A 17,242-nucleotide genomic window follows, 5' to 3' on the forward strand; every position below is an offset into this window, starting at 1 on the left:
GTCTTCTCACTGGTTCACAGTCCTTGTCTTGATATCTTTTTCTATTCTGTCATTGGTGGTTTTTGTCATGTGTTCCCCGGAGATTTGTCATGTATTGAAGAAAGTTATGCTGTTCTGTATCCACGTGTTAGGTCATTGTTTACTGTCAAGCTCATAGCTCATTGATTTGCTTCATGTCTCGGATTTGTTTGTTTTTTGTAATAACTCTCAGGCTTCCTTCACTATCCTCTTGCTTTAATGTGACAACATCACCTTTGTCAGTCTTTGAAGCCAGGCTACCGCATACAACAATGTTTGGTGAGATGCCATAAACTCCCAACCACTATGTTAAGCCTTCCTCAATGGGAAGGACTGTAAATGTAATCCATCCAGCTCTTGTGCATATCGAGTCAGGCACTGTTTACACAAATGCTGGTTAGGTATCATTATTTCTCTGTGTATGTGGTTATCTGTTAAGTGCATACGGGTTGTGTGTGTGTGTGTGTGTGTGTGTGAGTGTGTGTGGGGAGGGATTGTTGTTTATATACAGAGGAAGAAATAAGGACCCCTTGTAGAAGGAGCCAGATCCACTGGGCTGTTTCTCATGGCAAACTTCCTCTCTCTGTGATCAGGATTATTTGCAGATGCGATGGTGCCATTGCTTCTTTCTCAAAGAGAAAAAAAAACACCATCTGCTCTCTTTTCCAGTTTACAGATCTCACTTTTCTCATGTTGGAAACAGCCTTGATCTAACTCTACAGGTCACAAGAGCTGAGAATGTACCATTTTTCATTTGTAAGGTGAGAAATCTTAACATCCTAGAATTTAATTTGAAGTTTGAATGTGTCAGTGCCCTTGCATTCATTCATAATTTCTCCTATTGTGTTTTACTGAAATAGGCCATATAGGTTGGGAATCTCATGACAGATTTAATTTATTTTTATATTAGTTTAACTTGGTTCTCGAAAATTATAATCCACATGTAAAACTATGTGCAGCACATTTTGCTGAGGACAGCTTGCTGAGGACAACTTTCTCAATCTCAATAAGTTTAATGCCGGATTCGCACAAAGATTATTCTTGAAAGATGGAGCAGTTCCCTCATTGTCTGGAGAAGGCATTGTTTATGGACCACAACCGTAAGTGTATTTTATTATTTAAGTTGGTGCGTTTAACAGTTTCTGTAACTTATTACACAAAGGGCAACGCTGTTTAGCTTTGTTAACTAGATGTTAGAGCTGTGCAAAAAAATGAATGCCATTTTCATGTGCATCTCGTCAGTAAAAACGCTCCTGTGATTATAAGTACATCTCCAGCACGTGCGTTCTAGCCCAATCACGTTAGCAGGAGGGCAGTGCGCGCTCAGCTGCTGTCGAATCACAACACAGGAACCGCTGGCCCAATCAGAACTCGTTACGTATTTCTGAAGGAGGGACTTTATAGAACAAGGAAGTCATCAGCCGTTTTTATGACAGTGAAAACAGAGGTAAACAGATAGGTGAATTGTGTGAAAAATACTGTGTTTTTTTACACGCGAAACATGAACACGTTATATTGGTTTTGGTCTTACTGGGTTGACATTCACCATATATAACAGGAAGCTAAAGATAACTGAAAAATGACTTTACTCTTGTTCATTTCCTGAACATTTTGGCCCTGTTCATTTCCAAGTGTGTTTCAAGTTGATTTTCCACATTACACTGAGCAGACATCTGTGTTGTCTATAGCTCCAAGCACCTGGGCCACTGCAGCCAAACATCTGCAGTCCAAACACCATTGAATATGCCCTTACACACACAAACATGACATGCATTCCCATACCTGCATACACACGCACATTCACACACGTACACACTGTTTATCTAAATCAGGACGCACTGGAGACTTTTGTTCTTGTATAAACCTAAACATATTTTTTATTAAATAAATTAAGATAACTTAATGTAACCATGTAAATTTAATCAGATTAATGTATTTGGAAATGCTTTATAAGTTAAGGTTCACATAACATTAGTTAAAGCAACAGTTATCATTAGCTAATGCATTAATAATTTGTTATAAATAATATTATTATTAATTAAATTACATTAAATAAAAACAGGCAAAAACAGTATTTCATAAATCTTGATTTAGTTAATTAACATACAATTGTTCAGTGTTAGTTCAAAGATCAGGTCTAATAAATTATAGAAACAGATACAAATTTGGATTTTAATAAATGAGTAAATAACAGGAAATGTACATTAAATAAGATTCATATTCTTTTAATTGTTAGTCTATGTTAACTAAATGTTATCAAATGAAACCTTATTGTAACGTGTTACCAAAATAACATTTAACAATTGTGTAACATTGACAAATAAATTGTAGCATAAAGTGGCATTAATTAACATTAATACATTAAAAACACAATGGAATTAAAATTATATTGGGTTACACTTTTTTTTAATATGTAATATTAATGAACGGGGATAATGGTTACTTACATGTCATTATGCATCATTTATTGTTATTATAATAGTAATGTGTAACCAAAAGTTTTAAAGTCTTACCAAAGGACACCTTAAAAAAGTGTTACCATATATTTACATATTAATATTAACTATGAATAAATGCTGTAAAAAAAAGTAGTTCATTATAAGTTTATGCCTCATGTTAACTAATTGAACCTCAAAGTAAAGTGTTACCAAAAACTTTAATTTAGTTTATTTATGACTCATTTCCACAAAAGGGAGATGTTTCCATATTTAACTAGCTTAGATTTCTCCTCAAAGCAGAGCTAATTAAACCCACCCACTCACACACACACACACACACACACACACACACACACACTCACATAAAAGTATACTTCCTCACATAAACACAAACTCACACGAGTTCACAAACACAGATTGACAGCGCATGCTACTAACACTAGGCAGGCCGGCCGGCCTCATAGCAGCTTGTTTACAGCTGTGGCACAGAGCGGCTGCAGAAAGCCTGTGCTGTAATGGAAAACGTGTGCTTTGCTCCTCACCTATCAGGTGCTAGAGGTCAGAGGTGACACATGGAGCCTGTTAGCATTCCAACCCCAACATCAGAGGAAGGATGAAACTATTTATGCTGCGAAAAAAAATGTGCTTGCTTTTGAATGCTTGCGCCTGTAGTTTACCTCACAAATTCACACCATCCATCACAAAATTTCCTCTCCTCTCCATCTCTCTTACTCTCTCCATATCTTAGATATTAGACCTGAGACTTGAGCCCTGCCCAGGCTCTCACAGCAAGCTGTGTGTTTCACATTACAGGAATATTTCCACATTGTATTTTGCTAACCCTCGCCTGCTGATAAAGGGCCAAAGAGCTTCAAAGAAAAAATGCTCCTCAGCACTTACAGTGACCAAACGTCTGCTGAGCACTGGAAAATAACAAGAGCTCTTTTGACAGGGCCCATGCTGTGCGGCGGAGTGGTCAAGGCTGCATACTCCGACCGGCTCTCTCCAAAATCCCCCGACTCCAGGGGTTTGGCCTTTCGGTGATAGCTACATTCATCAACTCCTCCTGGACTCCTCCTTGATAAAATGAGAAGGGAACCAAGGAGCGCAGAGAGGGTGGGAAATGTCAGGAAAGCAACTAAGCACTTGCATCAGATAGGCTGAATGAGATACTTTGTTTGGAGACACAAAATGGGGTGATCGTTCAGGGTCTGGGTGGAGAAAAAGATGAGAAAGTGTGATAGAAAGGGGCGGAAGCTCATAAGGAAAAAATCTATCTGTACAGTATACTATACAGTTTCTATTCAGTATTACATCAGTTTGAAAGATAATTACTTTATAATTAATAAAAAATGTATTAACCTAGCTTAATGCTAATTTATAAATATACTATTGATATGTTGTTTATTATATTTCGTATTCATTCACAATACATTAATGTGAAAATATAATTCCTTATTATAATTATATGGAGCTTTAAAGGGTTAAACATGTTCTGGTATACATTTAGAAATAAACATCAACCAAGATTAATAAAATGCTATTAAAAGGTCACTGTTTATTGTTAGTTTATAATACCAACTGCATGATCTAATGTTAACAAACCGAACCATATTGTGAAGTATTGAGCCGTTTCACTTTGTATCACTCTGACTGTTTGTGTTCGTGGCAGTTCAGTCTCTGTGTTGTTCTTTGAAAACACTTGACTCCGCTTTTGCTTCTTTTTGCAACTATTTATGTTGGCACCGAAAAAATAAACTTAATAACTAGCCAGTTATTCATTATTAATGTCTTGTTTAAAGAACTGCTTTATAAACTATATATCACAGTTGGAACAGCTCTGTTGTACGAAAATCTGTCATTTGCTAACAAAGAAATAAACTGATTATTTTTTTTAAAACATACGTTTAAAATCATGCACACTTACATAAACCACTCTGAGATCACATGATTGTCCAAAATCCCAGGCATTGACCGCAGAGGACAGGATGGATTCCCATTTTGTTATACACTTATTGTGATGTATACACTTATTTTATAAAAAGTTTACGCCATACTGACATCAATATTTCAGTTTTAAACAACTAGAGTATCGCATACTAACCATTTCTCATGAAGCATTATTAAATATGTGATAACAGCATGTTTGATTAGTGCTGGACTGCCCCGCCGCTCACATAATCTTGTCCTAAGCGGGCAGCTGACATTAAAGCGAGTGTGGTGAGGCAGATGACACGACCTCAGCGCCGGGGTGTGTGCACAGGACACACACACAGCCCATGTCCAGGAATAGCTCTGCTGGCCTGGAATGCATGGGCTGGTATGGGGGTTGGGGGCAGTCCTGGGGGGCGAGGAGGCCTGGAATCTCTTCCCAGAGCGAATGACGATTTATCAGTCAATCTGGATCATTCAGAACATCCACAAAATTACTGTCCAGCTGACAGCTTTGATTTACGGAGGGGTCTGGGCCCGAGGTGCGGCCTGTCTGCACCTAGTTGTTGTTCAGTCCGTCACGCTCCCCAGGCCCCTGCACAGTGCCGAAGCTGCGTCGCTTTTGAGAAACCAGATCTACGTCGTCCATCTCAGCACACCAGGCACAGACAGGACTTCCATTAGTAAACCTGCCTATGGATGACCTTCAGCATTCTGGCTTCCTGACCCCTCCCCGAACGACCAAAATGGGATGAAAAGACAGCAGGGCTGAACTGCAACTATCTGCTGTTATCTGTGTACCTGTTTCATCAGAGGCCTAAAGGTTTACACTAAAACAAACAGATGTATTTGAACAATACTTGAGCAAGAATATTGGTCAAATATTGAACAACATTTAGGTATGACTGTAAACTGCATTGGTATGACAAAATGTAAAACTTTGAAGATAATATTAGCCGAATAGGAGTTGGAAATGCATAAACAGCAGAACTGATTACTACTGTTTTTGAAAGTTAAAGGGATAGTTCACAAAAAATGAAAATTACCTCATGATTTACTCACCCGCGAGCCATCCTAGGTGTATATGACTTTCTTCTTTTAGATGAATACAATCTGAGTTAAATAAAAAGATAATAATAATGTCCTGGCTCTTCCAAACTTCATAATGGCAGTGAATGGGTGTCAAGATTTTAAAACCCAAAAAAGTCCATCCATCTATCATAAAAATTGCTCCACATGTAGTGAACTGATGCATTTATGTAAGAAAAATATCAATGGAATGCCAATTTCTCTGGATCGCGTGCATGTTAGCAGAAGCTAGAGATTATGGTTTACAAAATTTAAAATATGGATATTATTCTTACAAAAATGCAACAATTCACTTCAGAAGGCATTTATTAACCCCCATGGAGCCATGTGGAGCACTTTTTATGCTGGATGTGCATTAATTTGATTCAAAATCTCGACCAATTAATCTCGACCAATATAATTCTGATTGTATTAGTCTGAAAAAGAAGGTCGAATACACCGATGTCTTGAGGGTGAGTAAATCATGAGGTAATTTTCATTTTTGGGTGAACTATCCATTAAATCGCCCTTGTTATAGTTAACAGCCTCGTGTGATATTTAAAAATGACTTGAAATGTCTTTAAAAATGTAGCACTCATGCCTTTATGCTGAAAAAGCAGCAAGAAAAGATTTTTGGTAACACTTTAGAATTTGGAACACATATTCACTATTATGAACAACTTTTCCCTAAATAAACTCCTCATTTGCTTGTCTGCCTAATAAAGGTAGTTGTTAAGTTTAGTTGATTCTGTGTGTTTAAATTAACACACAGAATCAACACAGGGCTAAACATACTGTATTACCATTAACCATATTAGCAGATTAACATGTGCCAAAACCTCAAAGTTTGCACAGCCTCTGACATCAACAATAAGAGATATCAGAAGTGATTTCTCTTCCCTCCTAAGTGTCCTAACCTGAATGATTTATTGTATGGTTGTTTTTTTATTATTAGCATTTAGCATTGTTTGCCCTGCTGTCCACAATGCTTTTGGAACAATACTGTGATTCATTCTTCGGTCGCGACCCACCGACCTAACATACACACACACACACACACACACACACAAACAAACAAACAGAGATTGAGAGAGGACTGGAGAAGAGGAGCGGGATATAAAATTCCAAGACAGGAAAGATATATCGCCAACTGTTCATCCCAGAGCCCAAGACGCATTCTCTTCATTCTTAATAATTAAAGCAGTAAATCTTCTGCAAGAGGGAGGGAGGACACACACACAAACACCACCGGCTCAGAAGTTCAGAGAGCTTTCAGACCTCAGCACTTGATGCTGGACGTTTTATCACTGCTTCACTTCCTCTGTGTAAATTTGAGTGCTGATATGTGCATTATCCTGTCCTTTCACATGTGCTTTAAGTGGGATTCTCAGTGTAACCCTGGGCCCCTTGCGGCGCTACCCTGAGAGCCTAAATCTCTGCCACAACAACACAGCCAGGACGACAATTCCCTCTGTTGTGTTTGCTCAGCTGGTCCAGCTTTGTCAGTCAGTATCAAACTCCTTGTTCCTGCCCTTCTACTGTTATTCTTTGCCTCTGTTTAGTTTCTTTGCACTAACATGGTTTGTTGGTTCTTTTGTGCTTTGTTTTGCATCAAAGGGAACATCTCCCATGTACCCTGCTTGTCCTCTCGGTCAATGATAGCGTTGTGAGGTCACTGATAATACACGGCTACCTGTAACCTGTGAAGTTGGGGCAACTTTAAAGGGTTAGTTCATCCAAAAATTCTGTTATTAATTACTCACCCTCATGTTGTTTCAAACCTGTAAGACTTTATTTTTTAATGAAATCCGAGAGTTTTCTGACCCTACATAGACAGCCATAAAACTGACATTTTCATGGCCCAGAAAGGTAGAAAAGACGTTGGTAAAATAGTCCATGTGACATCAATGGTTTTACAGTAATTTTATGAAGCTATACGAGAAAACTCATATGCAAAATGACTAAATGTAAATTTACTTTTTATGCACAAAGAAAACAAAAAATAACAGTTTTATTCAATAATGTCTCCTCTTCTGCTTCTTCGATGCACATTCACAAGAATATGACAGCAGATACATGGTGCTGCTGACATCAAATGGACAATTTTAATGATGTCCTTACTACCTTTCTTGGCCTTGAACATGGTGGTTGCGTTGATGTCTATGAAGGGTCAGAAAGCTCTCGGATTTCATCAAAAATATCTTAATTTGTGTTCCAAAGAACTACATGAGGGTTAGTAATTAATTACAGAATTGTAATTATTTTGTGATTATATAATAGCACCAGTTAAAAACTCACTGACACTAAAAATGAGTTCCAATAGATGCTATGTCACTGACCTGCAAAGATGCGCAGGCGTTTGCGTCTCGGAGGCGGCCCGAGTCCAGAAACACCAGTACACTCATCTTCATCATCACAGTCCCCGCTTTCTAGACCCTCCTCATCCTCGTCTGCCTGGCCTTGTCCAGCTGGGACTCTCCTCGCAGCGCCCCCTCCTGGTCGAGCCCTCCATCGCTTTTCGGGCAATGTCACCATCTGTAAAAGCTACAGAGAAAAGACGGTTAGCATTGAGGGTGGTGGAAAACTGAAAAAAAAAACCATTACGCTTCTAATGAACAGATATGCAATAACCGCTATTGGATGCTACTCTAGGACAGGGTTTTCCAAACTGGGGTGTGGAAATGTGTTACATTTTTGAAATATTAAATTGGAAACTCAAGGGACACTTTCAAGTAAATATTTTTGGTCAAAGAGGTTTGGTTGAAAAAACGTTTTGGAATCCTTGCTCTAGAAAATGTATCGTATAACAGTATGAGGTTAGGTTTATGGATTTGTTTTCAGATCACAATTACACTGTAGATGAACACTGTCAAACAAAGTCATGGGGAAATAAATTTGCAAGTGCTAAAAGTCAAATATTTTTTCACAGTGGTTTCAGCATACTGTGAAAAATGGCCAACACTATGGGTGGAAGCTAGCTAGATTTACTGTACAGGCTATGAATAATATCTGAACTAATATCTTTAAAAAAAAAAATTGCAGAACTAATAACAACAGAATTTGGTTTTGTATTTTATTGGTAGCTGACATTCTATTTTTTTACAGTATAGCAAACTATTTTAAACAGCATTTCGTGAAATATTTTATAATTATTATGCATAACATGTGAGCTTATATGATTCTATATTCATTAAAAAAAATTTGTCACCCTGCAGGACCATTTTAAAAAGTGAAAATTTGTTTAAAAAATTTCAAAAGAAAACTATTTTGACCAGATGAAGAACCTTCACTTCCAGTATTATTTTTCACATAAATTCTTGATGTTGATAAGTATGCATCCACCAAATATTTAGGGTTATTAGGGTTAAACAGATCAGCTGCTTCCTGACAAAAATTTAATTTCATAAATTGCTCAATATGCATTATGTGTGCGGCATATGTGCTATGTATAAAACTTCACATTGAGGATTGATGTTGAGCATGATAAGGTTAAATATATAAAGTTAAATGATCTCATCAAGCCATTCATTTCCAAAAGACTTTTTCATGTCTTTCTTTTTAAACAGTACTGCATTGAAATAGAGGCATGCATAAAAGGATAAATGTTAAATGAGTTGATTCCTACATCGACCGCTGTTGTGTTTTGCCAAACTATAATTGCTGAAAATTCCATCGCCCTCCTCTGTCTTCTGCTTTTCCTTTAATCTTTCCACTCTGTCTCCCTCTTTTATTGATTTCCTTCCGATGTGCGGACACAAGCATGTGCTTGTTGATGTTGGTTTTTTTCGTCGCTGTTGTTGTTTTTGTCTACAGGAGAAAATTGAGATCAGATGGGTCTGGCCATAGATGGCTTCGCTCTGAAACAAATCATAGGGCAACAGCTTCTGACCAGCACACAGCTCTCTCTCTCTCTCTCTCTCTCTCTTTAAAAAAATTGATAATTATTATATTATAACCCTCAGAAGATAAACAGGCCTTACTAAACATACAAACCCCTCCATCTGTGATTTAATGTCAGCACATTCTCAGGAGGTCGGCAGGGAAAGTCATACAACATGTTCCACCAGATCGCCACACAGGCTCTATTCAGGCCTGAAACACGGGAGGCACAGACCGCCTCTGTTTGAACAAGTCCGCAGGGCCGGTTACAGCAGTGACAGAGAAACTGATTCATTTATGCAGCTTGCCCACCGGCAATGACACGGAAAAGCATAAAACGGACAAAACACGGCTGATAACGGTGTGAAAATGAGCTCGGGATAGCGCCACCTAGGTGAACCACACTCCCTCAATGACTTGTGCTGTTCATGAAACTGAAATAACAACAACGCGCCTGTTTTCCCTGTGCGAGGAATGGGCCTTTAATGCACTCGGCTCTCTAGTTTCAACAGCATGTTTTTGGAGAGCTGCATGAGTCTAAGCCCTAAGCACATTTACTGAGGGCTCGGAATTCCTTCCTGAAGACCGTTGCCCAGTAACGACGTGAGACGGGCCGTCCCCACAAACCATTTCAACTCTGAAAGCAAACAGTCGTAAAGAGAAAACGAGAGAGAGAAATCTGTATTTTAAAACAAACTCTAAAAAAGGTATAGAGAGAGAAAAGAAAAGAGAAAAGCTTCAGGACAACTGTTTGGCTGAGCGTTTGGCACTGGGTGTATGGAGAGAGTAGGCCGAAATGATGGAGCACAGCCACATGCCACCCCACACACACACACACACACATGTGCAGTGGCCAGCTGAGGTCGCACAGGATGCTTTGGTTTGGCTGGTTAGAGTACATTTCTGTACACTTCTGCTTTAGGGCAATAAATTGCATTGCATGCAAAGGCAGAATGCATTTATTTTGCTTACCGTGTTAACAAGTAACAGGATTCACACTGAACACAAAACTGTGCAACAGAAGAACGTGTGACAACAACTAGTATTTTGGAGTCTATTTTTGTCACACATTGTGTGGTGAATTCAGCAGGAACACTGAAAATGCACTATAAACCTATTTAAAAACTCAGGGTTTTGAAATATAGGCTTTTATGAAGCTATATAAAATAATGGAGTGAGTTACTCACCCATTGTTTGAAAAAAGAACTAATCTGTTACACAGTGATAGGCGCTCAAACACTGTATATGCAGCAAGTCAGACAACTTAAGCAGTATGCAGTCTATGAACACTGGGTTTGATTCCTTGGTAAACGTGGCCCAGCTCCTTATGTAAATGAGATTTTATTAAGAGCAAATTTGTAGAATTCAGAGGTGGAGCCGTGGTCTGACAGACCGAGTGGATCAATACTGAATGCTGGACGATGGTCGGTTAAAATAGCTTTCAAAGGTTTGGGTTCATAAGATTTTTGAAATAAGTCTCTTATGCTTACACAGACTGGATTTATTTGCTAAAAAATACAGTAGTAGTATGAAATAGTATTACAATTTAGAACAACTGCTTTCATTTTGAATATCTTTTTTAATGCAATTAAAATTGTATTTATTCCTGTGATGCAAAGCTGAATTTTCAGGATCATTACTCCAGTGTCACATGATCCTTCAGAAATCATTCTGATATAATGATTTGCTGCTCAAGAAACATTTCCTGTTTTTATCAATGTTGAAAACAGTTAGGCTACCTAATATTTGCTAAATACTTTTGTGAAACTGTGATATATTTTTTGTCTGAGACCTTTAAAATGGTCCAAATGAAGCCTTAGCATTGCATATTACTAATCAAAAATTAAGCTATGATCTATTTACAGTGGGAAATGTACAAAATATCTTCATGGAACAGGATCTTTACTTAATATCCTAATGATTTTTGGCATAAAAGAAAAATCGATCATTTTGACCCAAAGAGTGTATTGCTGGCTATTGTTACAAATATACCTGTGCCACTTATATCTGGTTTTGCGCTCCAGGGTCGCATATAGAAATTTGCATAATGTAATTTGCATCTTTCAGCTGACCTTATAAAGCCCTGTGCCCTATCATATCAACATGTAATAACTGTGGTAACAATTCCATTGGCCAACACATGATAAACACTGATAAATATTTTCAGTTACTCAACACATTAACCCCGATATCGCTTTCATTTTCTCAGATCAATACTGTCAGTGTGAGAACACAACGCTATGTGTCAGATGCAGTAATGCTGCTGCTATAAAACAAGCCTGGCGTGTACTGGAGAGCCTCAAGGAAGCACAGAGAACACAAATAAAACAAAATATGCTTGATAAATCAACTGGAGGACTCCCCTCCTCCTCTTTCTCTCTGCGGTCCAGAGGCTTCGGGAACACAGGGCTCATGGAATGCAGCGGAGCTCAATGCAAAAAATGCAATTAGTGTCTGTTCAGCCATGCGATCCCTTCTTTCCCTTACTGCACAGAACGCAAAGGAAAACTCAGCTCACAAACTCACAAAAGGCCAACACATGGCGAAGTGCTCAGCCGCGAGAGAGACGCAGTGACCACAGGCCTGTCGCTAAGCCCCACACCAGGCCTGAACTCTGCTCAGGGTCAGCGCTCAGAGCAATATAGTAATGCCACATGGCAGTTTACTGTTTAATCAAGCAGACAAGCAATGGAGCGTACAAGAGGAGAAAACTCACAGACGGGTTTCTGGAAATTATAAGACCATGACTAAACAATGATTAGCCCAGCGCAGATCTCATGCAGAAAACCTGCTGCCGCTGTGATGATATGGTCTTGTGGGTGAGTGTTGCCTTGGGGTTGCTACGATTCTGTAAATAAAATACATATCATGTTTTTCTACATTCCCTTGCAACTTCTTGAAAACCCCTGAGGTATTCATGTATTTGAAGCACAAACATGAAGAGTGAGTTTAAACAGAGTTTAAACTTAAAGATAAAGGTTTTTTTTTTTATCTTTAAACTGATTTTTGAACAATTAAAATATATTTTTGTAGTAAAAAGCAATTAGAATATGCCTAGATTACCTAGAAAAGGCGACTTTTTAATCTCACAATACAGGTTTTTGACTTTTCTGACTCAGTCCTACAATACATCTCCAACACTGACAAAAAAAAACAACAAATCCACCTACTGTGGAGAAAACATGAGAGGACAAGACTTTTTCTTCTGGTAACCACAACACACGCTGTGGGGCGGCAGTGAGCAGCTGAGGGTTGTGTATGGCCAGGGTATAAAGACCCCAGAGGGGACGGAGATAAAGCCTGTGGTTTGGCCCTCGCACTGCAGCACCATATCCAGCGTGTCACCGCTCTGAAGTGAAACCCAAACAGGGTCAGGACAGGGACACAGCTTCCCTTTACAGCAGCCTATATGTTTATGTGTCTGCGAGAGAAAGAAACCAAGAAAACCGGATGAAATGTAGCGAAGACTTTTTTCCATCCTAGCTCTGATTAGCATCATACCGTGTATTGTGCCTGTTCAAGAGGAAAAACAAGCATGTCTGGACTTGTGCCGTAGCTTGTGGTCTGTTCATATGGTGCTCTGCATGCTGTTGTACTATATATGAAACAGCTACACGTACATGCACTACAGTTCAGATGTTTGCGGTAAGATTTTTTTTCTTGAGAGAGAGAGAGAAATTCCTTTTATTCGGCAAGGATGCATTAAACTGATCAAAAGTGACAGTGAAGACTATTATAATGTTACCAAAAAATGTGTTACAAAAGAATGCTGGTCTTTGGAATTTTCTATTCATCAAAGAATCTGGGAAGAAAATCTATCACAGTTTCCACAAAAATATTAAGCAGCACAGCTGTTTTCAACATTGAATACTGTTTCTTGAGCAGCAAATCAACATATACGTAAAAATGATTTCGGAAGGATCATGCGACACCGAAGACTGGAGTAATTTAGCATTGGATCATGAGAATACATGTATTTTAAAATATATTCAAATGCAAATCAGTTATTTGAAATTGTAATAATATTACTATTTTTACTGTATTTTTTTTGCTCAAATACCTGCAAGCCTTGGTAAGCATACATTTCAAAAACATAAAAAAATTTGTACTGATCCCAAACTTAGTTTCCAGGACTGCAGTGCTTTAAACTGGAGCACTATGAACACTCTCAAATGCTCGCAGCGCACATCGTTCTTTAGAAAAGAATCTGAATAATCAAATAAGCCTGGTGCTTAACCTCAGTGTAATTTCGTTTGAATTGTAATTTCCTACATTCTTAAAATGATTACATTATGACCTCTGCCCTACATACAGCGCTTTTGAATTTCCTCATTTATATGAATCCATCCAAAGGTCACACACATAAAAACAGCCACAAGAGTGTGTGAGGACCTTACATCCACTTTAGTTGTAGTGGTTCATACTTGAGGAAAGAAGGGATAAAACCAGTACATTTTCACTGTGTGAGTCATGGAAACTTCACTACAAACCCGCATGCGCACACATTTCATGCATTACTCAACATTTCATGAAATTGAGGTGATAAAGAGGGGGGTTTTCTGGACCTTTATTCCCTTTCTGTCCCAGCATCCACTCTCACCTGTCTGAAGCAGAGGCACTCACGCGAGACACAGTACGTCTGAGACAGATGAAAGAGACAGATTCATTTCCTAGAACCAATACCTGTTGGGACAGGAGCACAAAGAGCAGGCCTCCTCTAGCGGCCTGGGTGTGGGCTCCTCCAAAGATGATTTATGATTGTTTCACCACATTCGTCTGAATCAGTTCCTTTACAATCTAAACAAGTCTCTGTACTAGCTTCCCAATGCTGTTACAAAGCCATTTATCAAAGAAAGCCAAACAAATGACAGATTTGTGTGCCTTTGAACAAAGGTATCTTTTGAAGAATCGGTCATTTGAAGAAAAAAAAAGGAAGGCAAAGCTACACAGATTCAGAAAGGTGGGCTTCATTGTTGTTTATGTTTTGTATAAAAATATGTCTGGAAGAGCTGATGACATGAAATGTATGTATGATTTATCCCACGCTGTTCACAATAAAAAAATAAAAAATAAAAAACTGAAGTCAAAAAAAAAAAAAAAGAGAAAAGAATTCACATCTCTTTTATCTAGTGGTGTTAATGTTGGCATGTGTGCAGTAAATGCAGGCGATTGTTTGACAGAGCAGTGGGAGCTAAAAGAGTTTCTGATATGAGGGCTGCTAGCTAAATCTAATTAGTGTCTGAGGACAGGCTTTGCTTGTCTTCTGCTCCAGGGCTTGACATGTTATCGCCATCGTTCCCAGAGTCATGTGGTCTGAAAGCAGTGCATCTGATATCACCATCTGATTCCCAGCCCAGCATTCTCTCATGGACACACATTGTGTGCTTTAAAGCACTGGTTCTCAACTAGGGAGCCTTAGCAAACTTCCAAGAGGACTTAAAAATATTCATCCCCTCAAAAAGTATGTGTGTAATATATAAAGAAGATATTTTGAAGAATGTGCTGGCTGCTCTTTTCCTATACTATGTGCAAAATGCTAAATGTAGTCCACATGATTTATGTGCTACGTATATATGCGCTAGAGCCACACAATATGTCTGTGTGAGAAATGACATTTTTTAATCAATCTTCCCTATTAGTGAGCTGATTGAATAATTCTTTGAAAAAAAAAGTCAGTTTCATAATTTTAATTACTGCTTGATTATACATAACACACTAATACTAATTCAGCTAGATTTTAAATTAAAATATTTTATTTTTGCCCAAATTATGCATGTATGATTTGAGACTGCTTCAGTTATCTAGCCAAAAAAAGAGTGTGATTTTCTCTTTTTCTTGTCAATGTTGCCGTTTGATTAATTTGAGTAACATAAGATACAGTAATTTGCCATTAAATGTCTTTTAGTATAACTCTGTATTATTCATTTCATATGTACAGGATTAGGTTATCTAATGTTATCTAAAATCCTCTTGTGTATCACATAATTCCTCAAGCTCCTGATCTATAACCTCACCTCTTTTTCTCATTTATGCTGACAGATATAAGAGTATAGTATGATCTATACAAGCAGCTTTTAAAGATCCATAAATGCAGTCTAGAAATGTGTGTGTTTTTACAGAAACGTCCCAGGTCTCGCTGAAGGCTTATCATAAGCACTGACAATGAGCAGTGCGCCACATGTGCACATGAGCGCTTCCTCCTTCCTCTTTCCTCTTTCTCGCATAATCCAACTGCTACATTATAGAGACATTGCTTTGCGCTGTGAGGCCCCCGTAACAAAAGGAAAGAGAGACAGAAGAGACCCTATGATGACCCTGTACAGAGAGGAAACAGGAAGTGAGACCTCTGACCCGCCGAGAGGCTCCTGTTGTGTTTTCCAGCGAGGGCCGCTGATGGAGCACCGCGTTTCTCTGAGGCTCCTCTCTCGGCTCATGCTGGGAGATACGGAGTCATGAGAAACAGCACATAGAGACAAATCTCACAGAGAGCCCAGGGGAGGCTTGGGTTACACTATACAGCCTGAGAAACAAGACGGCCGTAACCCTTCCACCTGTACGCCTCTCCCCCTCCAACACAATCACATCTCAATGGACTCCGTCTACAGCGCTCATAAGGAAACAAGAATCATGTTTGTCAGGAACACTGGCCCCCAGATATGAGGCGCGGCTCCTGGTGGGGTGACCAGGGTTACTTTCCTAAACCATAACTACTCATATAAAACCAAGTTTAAAAAAAGTTCATTAAATGCAAAACTAAAATGACATAAAACTATGTAAAACTACTATGTAAAACCAACCATTGAAATGTTTTTGAAAGAAGTCTCTTATGCTCACCAAAGCTTCATTCATTTAATCAAAATACAGTAAAACTGTAACATTGTGAAATATTATTACAATTTTAAAATAACTGTTTAAATTTTAATATATTTTAAAATGCAGTTTTTCCTGTAATGCAAAGCTGAATTGTCAGCATCGTTACTCCAGTCTTCAGTGTCACATGATCCTTCAGAAATCATTCTGATATGCTGATTTGCTGCTCAGTATACATTTCTTATTATTATCAATGTTAAAAAGTTGTGCTGTTTAATACTTTGTATAATAATTTTATACATTTGATATACCTTTTCAGGATTTTTTAAATAAAGCTAAAACTAAAAAAAAAGTAACTGAAATATTTTGCATCATTATAAATGTCTTTAATGTCACTTTTAACCAATTTACTGCATCCTTTCTGAATACAGGTATTATTTTTATAAATGGCATTTAGAGTATATATAATTTAAATATATATATATATATATATATATATATATATAGTATATAAAAAAACTTTTATTTATACTTTAAATGCACTGAATTGTTTGCCTTTAATGTAAGTGTTAAATAAAAAGGTCTTGATAATTTTAGATTTAAATGACTCTGCTAAAATTCTAATATATAAACAACCCATTAATTAATCTAAAATTAAAATGAAATTCGAAACCAATTTTACCAATTTGAGGAGACGTTTCAGCCCATCCATCCTTTATCATGTACAAAAAGCACTGAATAAAGCGTGGGCTGAAACGTCTGCTCTTTGGTCTGTTTTTAAGACACTTTGCACTATTGTCACTTATTCACTTTTGCATATGGAAAATAAAAAAAACTATTTTTGATAGTCTTTTTTTGGTCATATGTGGACAATTTTAGCTACCTGTTGGATTAAAACTTCTTTTTTTTTCTACATGAGAACTCATTGTTCTTTTTGAGTGCACACAATTCCTCTTTGATGAAACAAATTTTTAAACAATATTAAGAATCCAAAACTACAATAATCTTGGGAGAGACGCTGACAATAAACGTTACGATAAGTTTAATTTCCTGAAGAGTTTGTTTGAGCAGTTCAACATTACATCTCCTGGCTCAAC

The 17,242-nt window shown here is 37.9% G+C and overlaps 1 protein-coding gene across 1 annotated transcript in view; it reads right to left on the minus strand.

Annotated features, from left to right (window-relative positions):
• LOC127971885 (glypican-3) overlaps positions 1–17,242 on the minus strand; it is a 119,117-nt gene that overhangs the window by 12,264 nt on the left and 89,611 nt on the right. Inside the window, exon 7 of the mRNA XM_052575175.1 lies at positions 7,796–8,000. Coding sequence (XP_052431135.1) covers positions 7,796–8,000 — 205 coding nt within the window. The remainder of the gene's footprint in view (positions 1–7,795; positions 8,001–17,242) is intronic.

Source organism: Carassius gibelio, chromosome B14 (genome assembly GCF_023724105.1).
Source record: "Carassius gibelio isolate Cgi1373 ecotype wild population from Czech Republic chromosome B14, carGib1.2-hapl.c, whole genome shotgun sequence".
NCBI lineage: Eukaryota > Metazoa > Chordata > Actinopteri > Cypriniformes > Cyprinidae > Carassius > Carassius gibelio.